Genomic DNA, 16,259 nt, shown 5'->3' with positions numbered 1-16,259 from the left:
GGTAGCTGAGGAGGGTGGAGGGCTCAAGCCCATGAGGCCACCTCTCTTTTACACCTTCAAATGTTGTATCGAATTGTGTACTTTTTGCAGGAGTTGTGCTGTGCAGGGGGCTCAGGGCAAGTGCTCTTAGAGCCTCTGCCACAAGTGCTCAGTGTGTACAGGGAGCAGGCCCAGTGCGTGAGAGAGCGGGCCCAGTGCGTTAGGGAGCAGAGACTTCCCCTTGGCCAGCAGGAGTGCTGCAGGCAGGGGTGGAGTTGTCCCTGGCAGGGTGTGGCTGTCAGCTCCTGCTCTAAACAGAGCTGTGGGCGGGGCCGTAACTGCCAAATCGCACTCGGGAAAGATTGGTCAGAGCGGGAGGGACCTGCAGAAGGAGGGTGTGGCATTGGCCAATGGATGGGCGCTGGGCTGGTGGTCCCTCTCAAAGCTCGACGTTTTGCTCCCAGGTGCTGACGGCGCTGTTGTCCGGGGACTCACCCTCTCTCATCCCACTGGGACCTGGGAGTGGTGGAACTGGTTCACATCGTGGCTGCCCCACTGGTCCCACCGTTCATTCTTCTGCTCCAAGTGGCTTACATGCACACGCATGACCTTTCAGACTCTCTTTTGGATTGGACGTGCAAGAGCAGTTTCTCTCTGTGGGCACCCTGAAGAAACATTTATGTGGGAGGCCATGCAGAGAAACTTCATGTTCTTTTTTGACCTTTAGTTCTGCCTTATTTAAATCTCTGTAAACTTCTCCATTTACCGAGAAGGAGCCACACTTGAAATCAGGTCCAGTCTGTGATTGCTCTCCCAGAAGCAACATGGTGATGGTGCAGGTGGCCTCGGTCCCTGCCCCACTCTAGCATGGTGGAGTGGACCCCTGAAACCACCTGCACCCTTTCTCAGAACCTGTTGAAGGTCTGTGGGTGCCCTCATGCTTTCCTTTGTTTGGACTCTCAAGAATGTCTAGAATCTTCTGAAGGTGTTTTATCTGTCACTGGCCTTTGTGTTTATGCATCTCTTCTAGGACCAGCCCTCAGAGTCGGTGTTCAGTGAGCAGAAGTGCCACCTATGAGAACGTGGCAGGGACCGGGAGGGGGGCGGAGAGTCCCCAGGCCATCGTAGCAGGCATGCTCATGCCCAAGCACCGTGTTCAGTACTCCCAGGGCCTCAGACAGGCCTCATCCCCGCTAACTTAACTTTTACATCATCCCGGCAGTTTCAGCGGGCTAGTATCCCTGGGCCAAGAAGGTTGGGAGAGGCTGTTTAGCAAAAGAGAAAGGCTGCTGGGAAGGACACAGGCCCACTGGCCGTGCTGGACAGAAGACTTTTTGAAGCCACCAGAAGATCCCCAAATTCCCATTAATTAGGGGATCCACCATGGGCCAGGCCCCAGGGGCCTTGACGGGCTCTGGCCCAGGATGGGGCAGGAGGGGAGTGTGGACGCCCTGTTGAGGGAGGCAAGTAATTCAGATTGTCGGGGCTCGGAGGGGGAGCTTGAGTTGTCTAGACCCCCTGTGGAATGCTTCCTAGCAGAGCCAGTGAACATCGGAGCAGGGGCCCTGCCATCGTCATTGCAAGGAGAGCAATCATTTTAACTTAGTTAAAAGTTGAATTCCAATCTCCTTTTTAAAATATACACGTTTTCCCCATCATTGTGCTATGAAAAACCTGAGACACCTGGCAAAGTTGACAGAAGCTGCAGGTCCACACCGCCCGGAGTTTGCGTCCACACCTGGTGGGCCCTCTTTCCGCCCTCTTCTCACCGCTCCCCGCTCCCTACCATCCCTCTCTCAGCCAGGTGCTTTTTGGGCACATTTCAAAGTAAGTTGCTGACATCTGCCCACTCCCCACGAGCCCTTCAGGGTCGGATCATTAACTGAGTAGATTTCAGTATTTATTTATGGTTCTTTTCTCCTTTTGAGGTAAAATTGGCATAGGATGGAATGCACAAGTCTTCCTCATACCATTCAGTGAGTTCTGACAGATGTGTGCGTCTATGCAGCCAGGTGTCCCATGAGGGTACAGAGCAACACCATCATTGCAGCAGCTTCCCCGTGCCCCTTGTGGTCAGGGCACCCACTGTTCTGATGATGCCCGTGGATTAGTTTTGCTTGTTCTGGACCATCCCAGAGGGAAGCATGTGGTGCATGCTCTTTCCTGATGGCATGCTTTCGCAATCCAGCCATGCGGTGTGTGTGAGGAGGGCTCCGTTGTGGGAACCTGTGAGCAGTCATGCTGGCGAGTAAATGCTCAGAGTGGGAAAGCTGGTCAGAGGGCAGGTGCATGTTTGTTTTTACAAGAAACGTGCAGTGTCTTCCCAGCATGTCTGTCCCGTGTGCGCCTGCCAGCAGAGGGTGTGAGCCGGGCCCATCCACGTCCTTGCCCGCATTCGGTGCTGTTGGGGGTGTCACTTTAGTTCACGTTTCTGTGACAGCTGACAAGGGCAGGTCTTATTTCATGTGCTTATGGCTCTTTGCTTCTCATCATGAAGCATCTGTTCAAAACTTTTGCCCATTTTTTTGGCCTTTATTATTATTATTTTAAAAATAGATTTGATTTTTTCGAGCAGTTTTCAGCTTACAGGAAAATTGTGCAGAGTTCCATGTGCTCCTCCTCTCCCCAAAGAGTCCCTGTTAACACCTGGTGTTAGTGTGCTGTCTGTTACTGTTGAAGGACCAGCATTGATATGTTATTATTAACTGAAGTCCACAGTTGACATGAGGGCTGACTCTTGGTGGTGTACGTTCCCTGGGTGTGACAAATAGACAAGGCCCCATGTCCACTGTGTGGTTTCGCACACAGTATTTCCACTGCCCTGAAAGTGCCCTGTGCTCCGCCTGTCCCCCACCCCCCCGTCCCTGGCACCCATGGGTCCTTCCATCTCCATGGCTAGGCCTTTGCCAGAGCATCATCCTGCTGGAATCACACAGGGCGGAGCCTCCTGGTTTCCTTTTTTCTGTTGTCTGTCTTTGTTTTGTTTTTTTTTGAGGAAGATTAGCCCTGAGTTAACTACTGCCAATCCTCCTCTTTTTGGTGAGGAAGACTGGCCCTGAGCTAACATCCGTGCCCATCTTCGTCTACTTTATATGTGGGACGCCTACTACAGCATGGCTTTGCCTAGTGGTGCCATGTCCACACCCAGGATCCAAGCCGGTGAACCCTGGGCTGCCGAGAAGTGGAACGTGCGCTCTTAACCACTGTGCCACTGGGCCAGCCCCATGTTGTCTTTCTGATGTTGTGGTTTCCACTCCTTTATGTGCGTGGCCTTCCTTTCATTTCCCCTGACTTGGCTTTCTTTTCTTCCTGGTTCTTTTCACTGGCTTGTTGGCTGGCTCTGAGTGTGCTCTGTTGTCCCATGGCTGCGCTCGCCTGACATGCGTGCCCTCTGAGACTGGGAGACAGGGTGCCTCTTATTCAGGGGCCTTTGACACCGGTTCAGACACCCGCCACCTCACGTGACACCGCTTGTGTGAGGCTGTGGCATCAGGGACTTCCTGTCTCCTTGAAGTGTTGGGTCCAGCATTTCCCTTGGGACACCTGGTCGGGCTCTAATTCAGCCCAGGGGATTTCTTTCTTACTTCTCACAGCCACAGCAGACCCATGAATGACACGAATTTTCACTTCATTTGACAAGTCTGCTTAGCGCTTGTGTTTTGTATTTTTCTGTATGTGTCCAGCTGAATTTGAATCACTCAGGACATATTCTGGTTACTGTTTAGTCATCTGCTGAGAGCGAGGACAGGTCCCATGCCAGAGTCCCCACAGCTGTCCCCTTGAGCACCAGCTCTGTGGCGGTGCCTGCTGGCCACCAAGGGTAGCCTAGTGTCTGTGCGTCTGTCCCCCAGGATCACGAGTCCTGAGGAGAGGACACTGCCCTGCAGGCGCTCAGTGGATGCTCCCAGAGTGGAGTGAGTGTTGTCGCGCACTTCGCACTTCCGGGCTGTGCCACGGGCAGACGACCCCTCAGTGCAGTGGACACCTGATGGGGCAGGGCCCGCCTGGGGTGCGGGAGCTGCTCTGTGCAGGCAGCGTGCACTCTGAGGACTGTGTGGAAGGTCCCGGGCCCCGCTCTGCTCCCCTGTCCTGGTCGTGGTTCACAGGGGGCTCCCAGGAGGTCTGCTCAGCCCTGATGTTGCCGCCTCACTGTTCCGTCATGACCGGATGCCGGGCTTAGATTCACAACAAGGTCCTGTTGCTGGTTTGTCAGGTGGCTGGAGCCGCTGGGCCTGGTGCAGATGCTCCTTGACTTCTCTTGCAGACATGCTCCTCGACCTCAGCGACCTGCTCCAGGTAGACCCATTTCCTTTCTGAGTCCCTCCCCAGGGCGGGCTGGGGCTGGGGCATGTGCCACACACCTCGCTGCTCGTGCTCCTGCCCCGGGTGGGAGGGTCCACCGGCTAAGGACACACAAGAGCATGGTCTCTGTTTTAAAACTGGCAAACTGAGCTGGTGGGGAGGCAGTGGAAACAGTGGGGTCACAGTGTTGTCTTGGGGCCAGGCAGCGCCAGCCTCAGAAACCAGTGGAGGGAGCCAGGTGAACTTTGTTCGAGGCAAAGGAGAGTCTTTAAAAGACCAAAAAAAAAAAAGACTCACATGCATACATTTTAAACAATATGAAAACTTGTATTTACAGTCTATTTAGAGAAACTTGCTTTCTGGGTACCAGGAAAGTGTTTTTCTGCTGCATCTCTTGTTTCCAGATGGCTGAATGTAATGGAAAGACCCAATAAGAGGGACCCCTGTGTGAATGGGACAGCACAGGGTGTGGGCAGCACCAGGGTGGGGCCAGCGAGGTTCTGCCTGTGTTCCCGGTGACAGTGCTGCAGCAGGCCTGGCCCCACCCTGGGTTGGGGCCCAAAGTGATCACTCCACTGAGGACTCAGAAAGAGGAAGAATGTCATTAAAAAGCGGTATGACTACAGTGTGAGGACTTATGCAGAATTCACACAAATTCCAGCCCTATGAGGAAAGCTTTGTCCAGGTCCAAGTGCCCCACAGGGGGTCCAGCGAGCCGGGGTGCCACACTGTCCCTGGTGCTAGGGCTTCAGTGCCCCCTGGTGCTGACCGGCAGGTAGACTTTTACCTAAATCAGATGCTGCCTATACTTTTGTCCTCCCAGCTGTCTTTATAAATGGCCTCTCTCAGAAGTCCTGCTGAAATTGTCTGTGGTCAAGCTAAAAATAATCCATTGGAATTGTGAAAATGCAGTTCAGGGCAAGGCTGCATGGCCTTGTTTCCCTCCTGGTGACTTCCCAGGAAGGCGAGGAGTGAGGCCCGTGCAGGGCGGCCCCTCCAGAAGTGCTGGGGCACCGCTTGGAAGGGAGACAGAGGGGTTCTCAAGGGTTTTCACTGGACAACTTTGGAAATGGGAAACCAGTCAGGGTACAGACGGAAGAGGGCGACTGGAGTGGATGTCCCTGCTCCCCTGGGCTGAACCAGGGCCCAGGGAAAAGTCACTGTGCTGACCAACAAAACCCTGTACGTTCACGCTGGACCTACACAGACAATTTGGTTTGACCTTTTAATGCCGCAGGTGGAGGGCTGTGCCTTGGGCCCCCTGGGCTGGGTGTGAGGTGGCCTGTAGCTGGGAAGTGGGCAAGGCTGGCCATCACCCCTGCTCGGCCTCACATGCTGCCCCGCCTGGAGGAGCCCATGGCAGGTGCCTTCCCCCCGAGTGGTCTCCCCAGGCTGGGCCAGGCGGGGTGTTCCCAGGCCGGATGTTGTGCACTTGTCCTTGCATGTGGAGCGTGCTGTGTTGGGTGAGGGCCTCACCCAGGGAGCTCGCACTGCCGACGGCTAACTGCTTAGAGGAAACAAGTGAAAGACTTAAAATTGGAAGAGACTACCCAGGTTTTGGGTCTCATTTTGTTTTTATTCATAAACACACCAGGGTTAACCTTCTCCCCGGTGTTGAGCTCACAGTGAATGTGGAGCCGTGCGGGGCCCTGGCACCCCCTGCGCCCTGAGGGTCCTGGCAGGAGGCCCCTTTTGTTCCTCTTATGGTGCAGCTGACATAGAGGTGCTCACTTGCTTGGGGGCACAGCTCCCCACAGGCCATCTCCATCCAGGAGAGGAGTAGGGGGGCTGGCTGGCCACACCCAGCCACGGCCAGCCGCCTTCACGGAGACTGACCCTCGAACTAAGTGTCAGTGTCACGATTTCTAATAAATACTAATGAACGTTAGTATCTCTGGCAACCAATGTGTGCATTTTGTATGCACAGCCTTTTGAGAATTTGTCTTTGCATTTGAAGTCCATTCAGAGGGCCCTTTTATTTGCGTGTCCTCTGCGGGACATGGTTAGGTGGTGGTGGGGGGAAGGGGCAGCTCCTTGGGCGGCTGTCAGTTCATCTACCCTGGTCTGAACAGAGGCATGAAGTCAGGGGGTCAATATGCTGGAGCCTGGTAGGAACCCAGCAGAGGGCTGGGGGGCTCTTAGGAAGACGCATGCGTGCACACACACGCATGCACACTTTGGTGGGCAGGCCAAGGGCAGAATGCCTGTCAGAAGGCAAGCTCCATGAGCCTCCAGCCCCACATCGGGGCTTCTCCTGGAGCCTTCAGGGGTGTCTCAGAAGGAATTAGGGAATAACTGGCCCATCAGGTGGAGGGCGCTCACTGCCGTCTGGATGTGGAGGCTCAGCTCCTGCTGGGCAGGCCCCACAGGTACCCTCCATTTCCTGCTGTGAGGGGGACTTGCTTTGCACCATTCTTTAGCACCCTGGTCCCGACGGTAGCAGGCACCCACATGTGCTGTCTGCAAGCCCAGTGATGGATGCATCACACGTCAAGGTCGTGATTTTTCCTTGGCATCTTTTCTGGTGGCCTCTGGGGCACTGGGCCAAGGGGTCATTGTCTAGGGAGCCACAGGCCAGGCTTGACCAGGTGAGGGAGCTCCAGGGCAGGTGAGGACAGGTGTGCCTGCTCTGCACATCCAAGCTTCCTGGCCCGGGCTGCTGTGTGGCCAGCAGGGCGAAGAGGTCAGGCTGAGGTGTGACCTGGAGGCCTAGTGGAGGACGCCTGGGCTCATGGGTGCATTGGGTTCCCCGCAGTGCTGCAGGGGGCTCTGACATCGGATTCTTGAATGATGGAATGTGCATTTTAAGAAAAACAAGCAAATGTTTCCTAAATACAAATTCCATTCTCAGTTGTGATTTCTTCACGACAGGTGAACGTTTATGTGCTGGGGAAGACGTTCCTTCTCTTGGCGAGAGAGCTCTGCATCAACGCGCCAGCCATAGGTATGCCTGGGGCAGCTGCTCGGAGTGGGAGGGGGTCACATGCAAGAGCAAGGACTCCGCAAGGTAAGACGCGTCTCCCGAGGAGCTGCCAGGAGCCCAGCAGCATGGGGGTCATTTCTGGTTTAAAACCAGGAGGCCTGTGGTCGGTCCCCGGCAGGTGTGGATGAGGTGTAGATGGAGGGAAAGGGGGTGCTGCTGTGTGTGGGGGCCATCTGTCCACCTCTTGAGGAGCACACCTGGCGCCAGGTGCCTCGGGGAAGGCAGGGCCTCCGCACAGACTAGGGTGCTCTCCTGGCTTCGGTCGGCCTTCATCAGAGCTTTCCCAAGAGGCCCGTTCCAACAGGCTGCTCAGAGGGGCTGCCCCCTACTTTGCCCACCTGTGTCTAGAAGTGTATTTCCTCATACGAAGGAGGCAGCATGAGGGGCCAAGGAGGTTGGGCTGGGCGTGCAGTCCTGAATCACCCAGAGGATAGTCTCTTGGGGCTGGGCCAGCAGGGTGCTGCAGGGTGGCCTGGGCCCTGGGTCCAGCAGAGTGCACCCCACACCCCACCCCCTCGAGTTGGAGTCCTCCAGTAGGGCTTTGAGCAGTTAGCGATGCTTTAGGAGGTACAAATACAACCGGACACCTGGCCTGTTCCAGTGTTGTAGCTGCAAACCCGGAAGGTGAGTCCGCCCCAACGGTAGAAGCCTGGCCTGCTGGCAGAGGGCAGGCTTGGAGACAGATGGGCCTCCCTGGGACAGTTTGCTTTAACCACTTAGCACTGTTAGCACTGTGGGCCTTCTGTGATGGCAGAGAGGAATATGAGAAATCAACACCCCAGTTTGAGACTTCTCTTAGTCATTTATCTACATGTCACTCCCATTTTATTAAAACTTTATTATGAAAATCCACTTAAGAAGATGAACTGTTTTAGGGGACTTTTCCCCACTGTTGGATAGGAAGGGCAAGTCTTAAGTGAAGCTTAGAACCACTTAGAATCTAAGAAGGTGGGAGGGACAGCAAAGCCTGCAAGGCAGGCAGTGTGGGTGCCACTGGGAGGGGATCCAGGGCCGCCTGGTGCCTCCCAAATTTGCCCTCCACCTGAGACGTGCACCCCAAATACAGGAGATGCCCATGAGGCCCAGCAGCCAAGATTCAGAACCCGACGCTCTGGCTGTGTAGGAAAGAGTCTCTTTCACAGCTTGGCGCTACACCACTGCGTACAAAAAGATACAAAGTAATGGAAGCCTTTAATAATGGCGAGAGCCTTAAGGCAGTCAGCTGCAGAATAAAGGGGTAGCAGAGCGACTAGCACTCCTGGCTGCAGAGAGCGGCCCGCGGCACAGCCCTCCCGTGCCTCACAGCACGTGCCTGCCACCCCATGGCGGCTCAGGCGTAGAAGATGAGCTCTGGGATCTGCCCACCCTGCACCCCAGTCCCGTTGGTGCTGTCCGAGGAGCACTGGAACTGGAAGGTCACCTTCCCACACTGCACTTCCGTCATGCCCTCTTGCCCAAAGTAGCTGAGTTCGCTGCCGTCCAGGACGGCGCTGGCTGTGTAGAAGGTGTCCTGCTCGACCTGCACAGGGTGTTCAAACCAGACTGAGAAGGTGTTGCTGGAGCCGTCCGAGACAAACTTGGTCAGGTTCTGAGCCAGGACCACGCCCAGCCGCTTGAGTTCAATCTTCACGCTGTACTCGGCTTTCCCAGAGCTGGATCCGTACAGGCCCAGCCCTGCGATGAACACCCTTCTGTCTACGGCAAACTGGATGCTGTCACAGCGCCCACGGTAGCGCCACTGGTTGCTGCGGTAGGCGGAGGACTGGAAGCGGTGGCACCTCTGTGGGGCGAGGCCCTTCCTCTTGGTCAGGGGGAAGTCGAGGAGGGGCTTGTTGGCTGCCGTGTACCACAAGAAGATGTTGTGGGTCTCCTCCAGCGTCAGGATGTCCGACTGGGCAGCGCCGTTGGCAAACTCCTCCAGGGTCATAGTTGGAATTCGGACCAGATAGAGGGCTGGCCCCAAAACGTGCCGCTTGTTGCGCGGGGTGACTGGCAGGCCCTGCCTCTTGCACTCTGCCTCGGCCCAGTTCAGCACAGCCTCAAAAACCACCGCCTCCTTGGTGTTGAGGGCCTCCCGGGTCACGATGATTTCCAGTGTCTGCCAGTCAATTTCACAGAAGCCCTCGGACCTCAGGGCCATCTCAGCCTGCGCATCAATGACCTCCCAGCAGCGCTGGGTCAGCTCGGGCTCTTCAAACAGCCGGCTCTGGGACAGCAGGACACAGGCATTTTTGGCTTCTAGACTCGTCTCCAGAAAGTTGACACATGCTTTTGCTAACGCTGGGACAATGTACTTTTTGGCAGCGTAGAGAGTGGCCAGCACAGTGTCGGCTTCTAGGTCGATCTCGTCACTGTACATGTACCTAGACAGGGCAGGGACCACATCACAGGCTGCATGGGGCATACTGGGCACCCAGGGCCTGGGAGACAACCTCATCATCAGTCCTTGTGGACTTCCCCTCCAAAGCTGTGGAATGCTGGCTGGAGGCAACCAGCAGCAAGGACCCACCCCATCCTTGCACGCTATCGCAGCAGACTTACTTTAACAAGATCAGAAAAGCTGCAGGCTCCACGTCAGGGATGTGGATTTCTGACTTGACTTCTGCCAGGTCCCCATAAAACATGGCATAGAAGACAGAGCTACCCACGGCCAAGACATACTGTGGATGAGAGAGCGCTGCCCTGAGCCCCTGGTCCTCCCTGCCCCAGCGGCTGCCACACCCGGGGAGAGCACCGTACATACTCAGAAGGTGGCTGGTCCCTTCGGGAGCTCAAAGGGCCTAGCCTCTACCAACCTTGTGAGCAGGCACCCTCTGGGCCGCGCCCGGGGGCCCCACAATGAAGTGGACGTCGGCCATGAGCTCGTTGTTGAACATCAGCGCGTTCCTGCAAAGGGCAGAGGCACACGGCTCGGGCCGCGGGGCGCGGGGGCGGAGGGCGCAAGGGCTGGAGCCAAGGCCGAGCAGGGGTGGGGGAGCGGGCGCGGGGCCGAGGCCGGGCTCACCTCTCGCGCAGTGTCGGGTGGAAGGACTGCCAGTTGGGGCTCTCCAAGTTGTTGTTGTCCGGCGCGGGCGGCGCGGGCGCGGGCGGCGGCGGGGCGGGCGGCGGGGCGCTGGGCGGGCCCTTCCTGCCCGCGGCGGCGGTGTTGCTGTTGGCGATGTCCGTGGCGGTGGCGGCCGCGGCGCCGGCGGGCGGGTACAGCTCCGCGGCCATCTTCGCGGGCAGGGCGGCCTCGGCGCGCCGGGGCGTTGCGCCGTGCGCCCTCGCGCTGCGCCGGGGCCTCGGGGGCGGCTCTGCGAGCACGAGGAGCGCGGTCAGGCACTGCGCCACCCGGCCGTGCAGGCAGGCCAGGGGCAGCAGCATGGGGCCGCGGCGGCCGGCCTGCCCTGCTCGCTCGGGCCGACCCGCTCGCCCGCCCGCCGGCGCCGAGCCCGCAGCCCGCAGCCAGCAGCCCGGCCGCAGGGGGCGCCGTCCGCCCGTCCCGCCGCGTCACGGCGCGCCCAGGCCCCGCCCCCGCGCCGGCCCCGCCCCGCCCCGCGCGGGTGACGTGCGCGCCCCCGGCCCCGGCCCCGCCTCGCGCGCAGCACGTGCGTGCCCGCGGCCCGGCCCCGCCCCGCTCGAGCGCCGCGGCAGCCGGCGGGCCTGGGCGCTTCCTCGCGCGGGACGGGGCGCTCGGAGGAGCGGGCTGCGGGAGGGCCCGTCGGGCGGCCGCTGCTGCGCGAGCGTCGCGCAGAACCCCGACGTGGGGCTGCCCTCCGCAGAGCCTTCTCTGCCTGGCTTCCCGCGCGGTGTCCCCGGGGGCGGGCGAGGGGTCCGCGGGGCCGAGATGCTCCGGGCCGGAGGGCTCGGCGGCCGCCCGACCCCGACGGGAGCGCTGTCCTGCGCTCCGGGGCCCGCGCGTCTTCGGAGACCCTGTGCTGGTCCCCCGCCCGCGGCTGAGTCGGGGGCGGTTGGTTGAGGCGCGTTCTGGAGGTTCCGCCATCCCGCGTCCGACGTTGTTCGACAGCATTTTCTCCTGTTTTTAAGGTGGTTGTCCCATTTGTCGTCTTTGGTTTTGCCGCCTTTGCTTTTGATGCCATATCCAAGAAATCACTGCCACGTCCAGTGTCAGGAAGCTCTTCCCCCGTGTCTTCTTCCAGGACTTGGGGTTTCCTGTCTTACTGTTAGGGCTTTAATCCATTTCGAGTTGACTTTGTAAATGGTGTCAGCGACGGTCCGTCTTCATGCTGAGCGCGTGGCTGCCCGTGTTCCAGCCCGGTTTGTGGGAGGGACGCTCCTTTTCTCGTGGCGGTCCCCGCCCCTCGGGATTGTGTGGCCCCTGTGGGCGCTGTTTCTGGGCTCTCCATTCCGTTCGGTCGGTCTTATGTTATTATGCCAGTATCCTACTGTTTTTTGGTTTTGTCTTTTAAAATTCTTTTTCTGGTGGTGGTAATTTGTTTATTTTTCTTTATTACTCTCCTTTGCCTACTTTAAATACTTTATTTTGTTAATTCTCAATTTTCTGTTTACTTAGTTCATTAACTCTTTTTTAATTGAACGTATAAGTCTGTAAAGTTACTTAAAAGATTGTTCTTTAATTTCCTGTTTGTTTGGAGGTGAGGGGACCATGTTTATCTTTCTCTTGCTGATGTTTAGTTTTTTACACTCTGGGTCAAAGGGCATGTCCTGTGAGGTTTCTGATCTCTGGGATGTTTTGAGGGTGGTTTTGTCTGTTAGGACGTGGTCAGTTGTCCTTGCTGGTCCACAGGCGTTGGGGAAGCATGGTTACTCTTTGTAGGGTAGTGAATTTGACGTGCACGTGTTACATGGAGCCTGTGGTGATGGCACCCAACTCCCCACTAGTGTCTGTTCCTCCTAGTCAGCTTGTCAAGTATGAGAGAACTGTGTTAAAATCTCCCATTATTGTGGTTTGGAAATTTCTGTTTGCAGCACATTTTGCTTTGTTTCGTTGGTGCTGTGTTCCCATGTGTCCACAGATCTGTGACTGTCTCATTTTCTGTTAGATTGTTGTTTTCTTTCCGTCATCCTGTGCTCCTCTTTGTCCTGTCAGTGCCCCCTTGCCTTGGATCTCGTGTTGCTTGCCACATCACTGCTGCCTCTTCTGGGTGACCCTGCTTGGTGTGTCCCAGCGCAGCCATTGGGTCTTGACCTTTTTACATTATTTTTTTAGTGTCTCTTGTAAACAGTACATCCTGGATGTTGCTTTTTTGTCCAAGCCGATTAGGGAATCTAACATAGGTCATGTGATCTTTGTTACTTTCTCCTATAGTTCTCTTTTTTCCTTTCCTAGTTGAAATGCCCAGTCCCTTCCACTCCCACCCCAGTCTCCTGGCGTATTTGTGTTGTAATTTTTACCAGTATTTTTAAACTGACAGTTTCCTATTTCAAGAATTACTCAGTGTCAAAGTCTTATGCAAATCTGGATGAGATCTTTTAACATGCTTTTGATCATAGCCCTGGCGATTTATGTTTTATTCAAAATAGTTAGAAATCTTAACAATGATACTATTTTTATTTAGTATGTATTTATTTATTTATTTTTGAGGAAGACTGGCCCTGAGCTAACATCTGTGCCCATCTTGTATATGTGGGACGCCTACCACAGCATGGCTTGCCAAGTGGTGCCAGTCCGCATCTGGGATCCGAAATGGCAAACCACTGTGCTACCGGGCCAGCCCCTGATACTATTTTTAAAACATATCCGTTTTCTCCCAATAATATCTTTTTTAGCAACCAAATCATCAAAAAAAGCCCAAACCAACCCAAAACAAAATGCCGACGGTGGAAGTAGGCTGTAGCTGCAGACTGCCCAGGCTCAAACCTGACTGCCTTGGGTGCTGTGTGCTCTCTGTGTCGTTTGCTCACCTGGAAGGGGGATCAGTGGAAGCAGCCGCCTGGGCCGCACAGCTGAACCTGGTGATATAACAAGACCAAGAGGCACCGCTTGCTGCCACAGCCCCCACAGTCGTGTGAGGGGTACTACTCAGGTCCACGCAGTCCCTTTGGGACCCAGGCTGCTTCAGGGGCTGCTGCCAATCTGTTTCCTCAGAAGCCTTCCTTGGGTCCTTTATGTGAGCCAAGACTGGTAGGGGCTGGAAGGGGTGCTTCTGGGATCTCATGGGGCTTCCAGGGGAGAGCTCAGTCACGAAGGCCTTGTAGATTCGGGGGGCAGAAGTGGCCGGGACAGCGCCCAGAAGGAGGGTGCTGAGTGTTGGTGAAGAACTGCGTCTGTGTCTCCTGCCCCTGCTGCTGTCGGGGGGCTCGGTGAGCTGGCCAGCCCCTCCGCCCCGTGCCTCCCAGGGTCCTCCCGATCTGCCCTTGCCCCTCCTCTGGATCTTCTGTGCACGCCTCCTTCCAGCCGCCTGTGGCTCTCTCCAGCACCGGGTCCTCAGGCCTCAGCCCAGACGGCCCCTCTTGAGTGAGACTTGCCTGGACGACCCTGTCCAGAGGTCTGGCCGCTGATGTTCTCTGTCGTAGAACCCTGTGTCGTTCCTTTAGTCCCCTAGGGCAGTCGCTATCGTCAGCAGAGTTTGTTACATCACGCTTGGTTGGTCTTGCACGCCCCAGGGGCTCGAAGCTCCGAGAAGCCTCGTCTTTCAGCTCCTAGCCCAGAGCCGGGCATGGGGGAGGCGCTGGTGAGGGCAGAGTGTGGGCGCCTGCACGGCCCCCTTGAGCCCGCTGGCTTTCCCTTAGTGAGAGAGGGACATTATTTACAGAGATACACGCACACCCGCAAAGGGTAGAAGGTGTATGCTGGCGTCTCTAAACGCAGCGAGCGTGTGAAACCATGCTCTTCTTCATGGTGGTCTGTGAAATGCCACACGAGGTAGCAAGCTACCGTGTGCATGTGCACCGGCATGTGCGCTGTGTGGGCCCCATGCCACCTGCACAGGCGCCCAATGGGGAGGGGAGCACAGTGGTGGGGCCAAGCACAGCAAGTAGGGGAGGGGGAGCATGGTGACTGGGGGGAGCAGGAGGGGAAAAGGGAACACAGCGGGTGCGGGTGGGGGAGCACAGCGGGCTGGGGAGGGGGAGCATGGCGAGCGTGGCAGTGTGCTCACCATTCCAGCAAGGCCAGGGAGACTGCACGGAAGGACTCAGGGTCCCCAGACTGGGGTGAAGCCACTGGGTGTGTTCCACCCCAGGGCTGCGAGCCCACTGATGCACCGTGTCTGCCGCAGACCCCTGCCTGTACATCCCGCGCTTCGCCCACCTGCTGGAGTTTGGCGAGAAGAACCATGAGGTGTCCATGACGGCCCTGCGGCTCCTGCAGCGGATGAAGAGGGACTGGATGCACACAGGCCGGCGCCCCTCGGGCCTTTGCGGGGCAGGTACACTGGCCTGGGCCAGCTGGCCCCTGTGGTGGGGGTTTCTGTCCCTGCCTTTTGGCAGGCTGAACTGGTGGGTCATCCCAGAGCCACTGCCCAGGCCTGGTGCTCAGCCCCTAACCCAGTCCTCCCGGACTTCCACCACACTTGACTGCCACAGTCCTGGGGGAAGGGGCAGGACCCTCAAGAGGCCAAAGGGACTGCTGGGCTCCCTGCCTTGATCCCGGGCTTAACTCTTGGGGTGCAGCCAGCCCTGCCGTGGACCCAGGGCCCAGTCATTACTGAGATGGCACCCTGGCCTTTCGGGTTGGTCCCTGGACACCAGAGGGCAGTTGTCTGATCTCCCCTCTGGGCAGCAGCTGCCCGCAGACAGTCTTGCTCAGTTCCCAATGCTGTTGGGTCTGACGCAGCCCCCAGACCTGGAGCCCCTGCCCAGGGAGACCCTGCAGGCAGTGGGCGTCAGTCTCCTTGGGGGCTCTTACGCCCTCCCCAGCCCTCAGGCCCCACATCTTCCTGGAATGCCAAGGGACCAACAGGATCGGCGCTGCCGGGTTCGTTTCCACCTCCGAGCCTGCCTTTCCAGTTTGCACTGGAGGTCTGGCCTTTCCTAGGGTCTGGCCAGCTTTGGACACTGTGCACTCTGGGGCCACCCCCTTTCTCCCCGACTTTGGGCTGTGTTCTCAGAACCCTTGGCTCCATCACCACCCGGTGTGTCCCGTACGAGTCACCTCAGAGTTGCTTCGTTTGCTTTGAGGGGTTATAGAAAGTTTTCAGAAAGTATGTTTTAATTCTCCTTGTATTTGGAAAGGAAATGTGTGATAGAGCACTTTCTACATTTTTTTAAATCATGGCATAGTTGCCTGCAAAGGGGTACGTGGCTCTGAGTTGTTCTGAAAGTCACGCAGACGACCCCTGGCCACCGCCCACAGTAAGGTAGAGAGCACTGCATTGCCCCAGGGTTCTCGGACAGCCTGCCAGCTCTCTGGCGTGCAGCACCCAGGCCGGGGTCTCACTGCCCAGGTCATTAGCCCTCTGAGCTCAGGACCAGCCGTGGCCGTCCTGGGTGGCAGCAGAAGTGTCCTGTGTCTAACTCCCCTTCGTGTTCCTTTCCAGCACTTCTAGTGGCAGCCAGGATGCACGACTTCCGGAGAACTGTCAAAGAGGTCATCAGTGTGGTCAAGGTCTGCGAGTCCACGCTGCGGAAAAGGTGGGTGGCTCTTGTTCACGGTGTGGGGGCCATGGATACTCTATCCATCAGGCCCAGCAGGACCCAGCATGGCCCAGGTAGCAGAGGGACTACCCACCCTCTCCCGAGCACCTTGGTCAGTCCTTGTGGGGCCACACCCACTGCATCCACAGTAGCAGCCCCTTTTTTCCATCCCATGTTTTGCTCTAAGTTCAAGTGAGGCCGATGGTGGTTTTTGAAGTTGCCCTGATTTACAACACTCAAGAAACGAGCACTGAGAGTGGCCTTGCCTGCCGCTTGGTCAGTGCAGCCAAGTGACCGGTCTCCCTGGGGGACACAGGCTTAAACAGAAAGCCACCGCGTCTGTTTAACCAAGTGGGGCATGTGCCTGCTTTGGGGTGTGGTGTTCACAGGGTCTCTGCGGCTCGGCTCCATCAGATGGTGACGCGACAGAGCAAGCCTGGCATTGCTGGTGGACCTA

The 16,259-nt window shown here is 57.1% G+C and overlaps 2 protein-coding genes across 11 annotated transcripts in view; one reads left to right on the top strand and one right to left on the bottom strand.

Moving 5' to 3' along the window:
- Nucleotides 1-16,259, top strand: part of BRF1 (BRF1 general transcription factor IIIB subunit) — a 71,063-nt gene that overhangs the window by 38,703 nt on the left and 16,101 nt on the right. For 2 of the 9 annotated variants that reach the window (XM_070592975.1, XM_070592976.1), the window contains exons 4-7: nt 4,244-4,275; nt 7,153-7,225; nt 14,446-14,595; nt 15,706-15,799. In XM_070592975.1, coding sequence (XP_070449076.1) covers nt 4,244-4,275; nt 7,153-7,225; nt 14,446-14,595; nt 15,706-15,799 — 349 coding nt within the window. Of the gene's footprint in view, nt 1-4,192; nt 4,276-7,152; nt 7,226-10,876; nt 13,900-14,445; nt 14,596-15,705; nt 15,800-16,259 lie in introns of those variants that run through there. The other 7 variants (XM_070592977.1, XM_070592979.1, XM_070592983.1 and 4 more) reach the window with 6 other exon arrangements.
- Nucleotides 8,083-11,261, bottom strand: BTBD6 (BTB domain containing 6). Of its 2 annotated transcripts, XM_008544036.2 has the most exons (4): nt 10,269-10,723; nt 10,060-10,150; nt 9,806-9,924; nt 8,083-9,627 (listed from the first exon to the last, which is right to left on the bottom strand). In XM_008544036.2, exons 1-4 carry the CDS (start codon nt 10,625-10,627, stop codon nt 8,595-8,597), a joined length of 1,602 nt encoding a protein of 533 aa, XP_008542258.2. In that variant the 5' UTR covers nt 10,628-10,723; the 3' UTR covers nt 8,083-8,594. The 2 variants fall into 2 exon arrangements, with proteins under 2 accessions (XP_008542258.2, XP_008542257.2); XM_008544035.2 differs by lacking the exon at nt 10,060-10,150 and having other exon boundaries at nt 10,269-11,261.

This window comes from Equus przewalskii, chromosome 25, assembly GCF_037783145.1.
Source record: "Equus przewalskii isolate Varuska chromosome 25, EquPr2, whole genome shotgun sequence".
Classification (NCBI taxonomy): domain Eukaryota; kingdom Metazoa; phylum Chordata; class Mammalia; order Perissodactyla; family Equidae; genus Equus; species Equus przewalskii.
The sequence above is the reverse complement of the archived record's forward strand: the minus strand, read 5'-3'. Positions and strand labels throughout refer to the sequence as shown.

Bases quoted from the DNA above. Each gene is read 5' to 3' on its own strand.
- BTBD6 (XM_008544035.2), bottom strand. From the start codon at position 11,246: ATGGCGGAACCTCCAGAACGCGCCTCAACCAACCGCCCCCGACTCAGC. The intron at 9,925-10,268 runs GTGAGCCCGGCC...TCTCATCCACAG, and splicing joins CACCCGACACTGCGCGAGAG to TATGTCTTGGCCGTGGGTAG. The intron at 9,628-9,805 runs GTAAGTCTGCTG...TGCCCTGTCTAG, and splicing joins GCTTTTCTGATCTTGTTAAA to GTACATGTACAGTGACGAGA.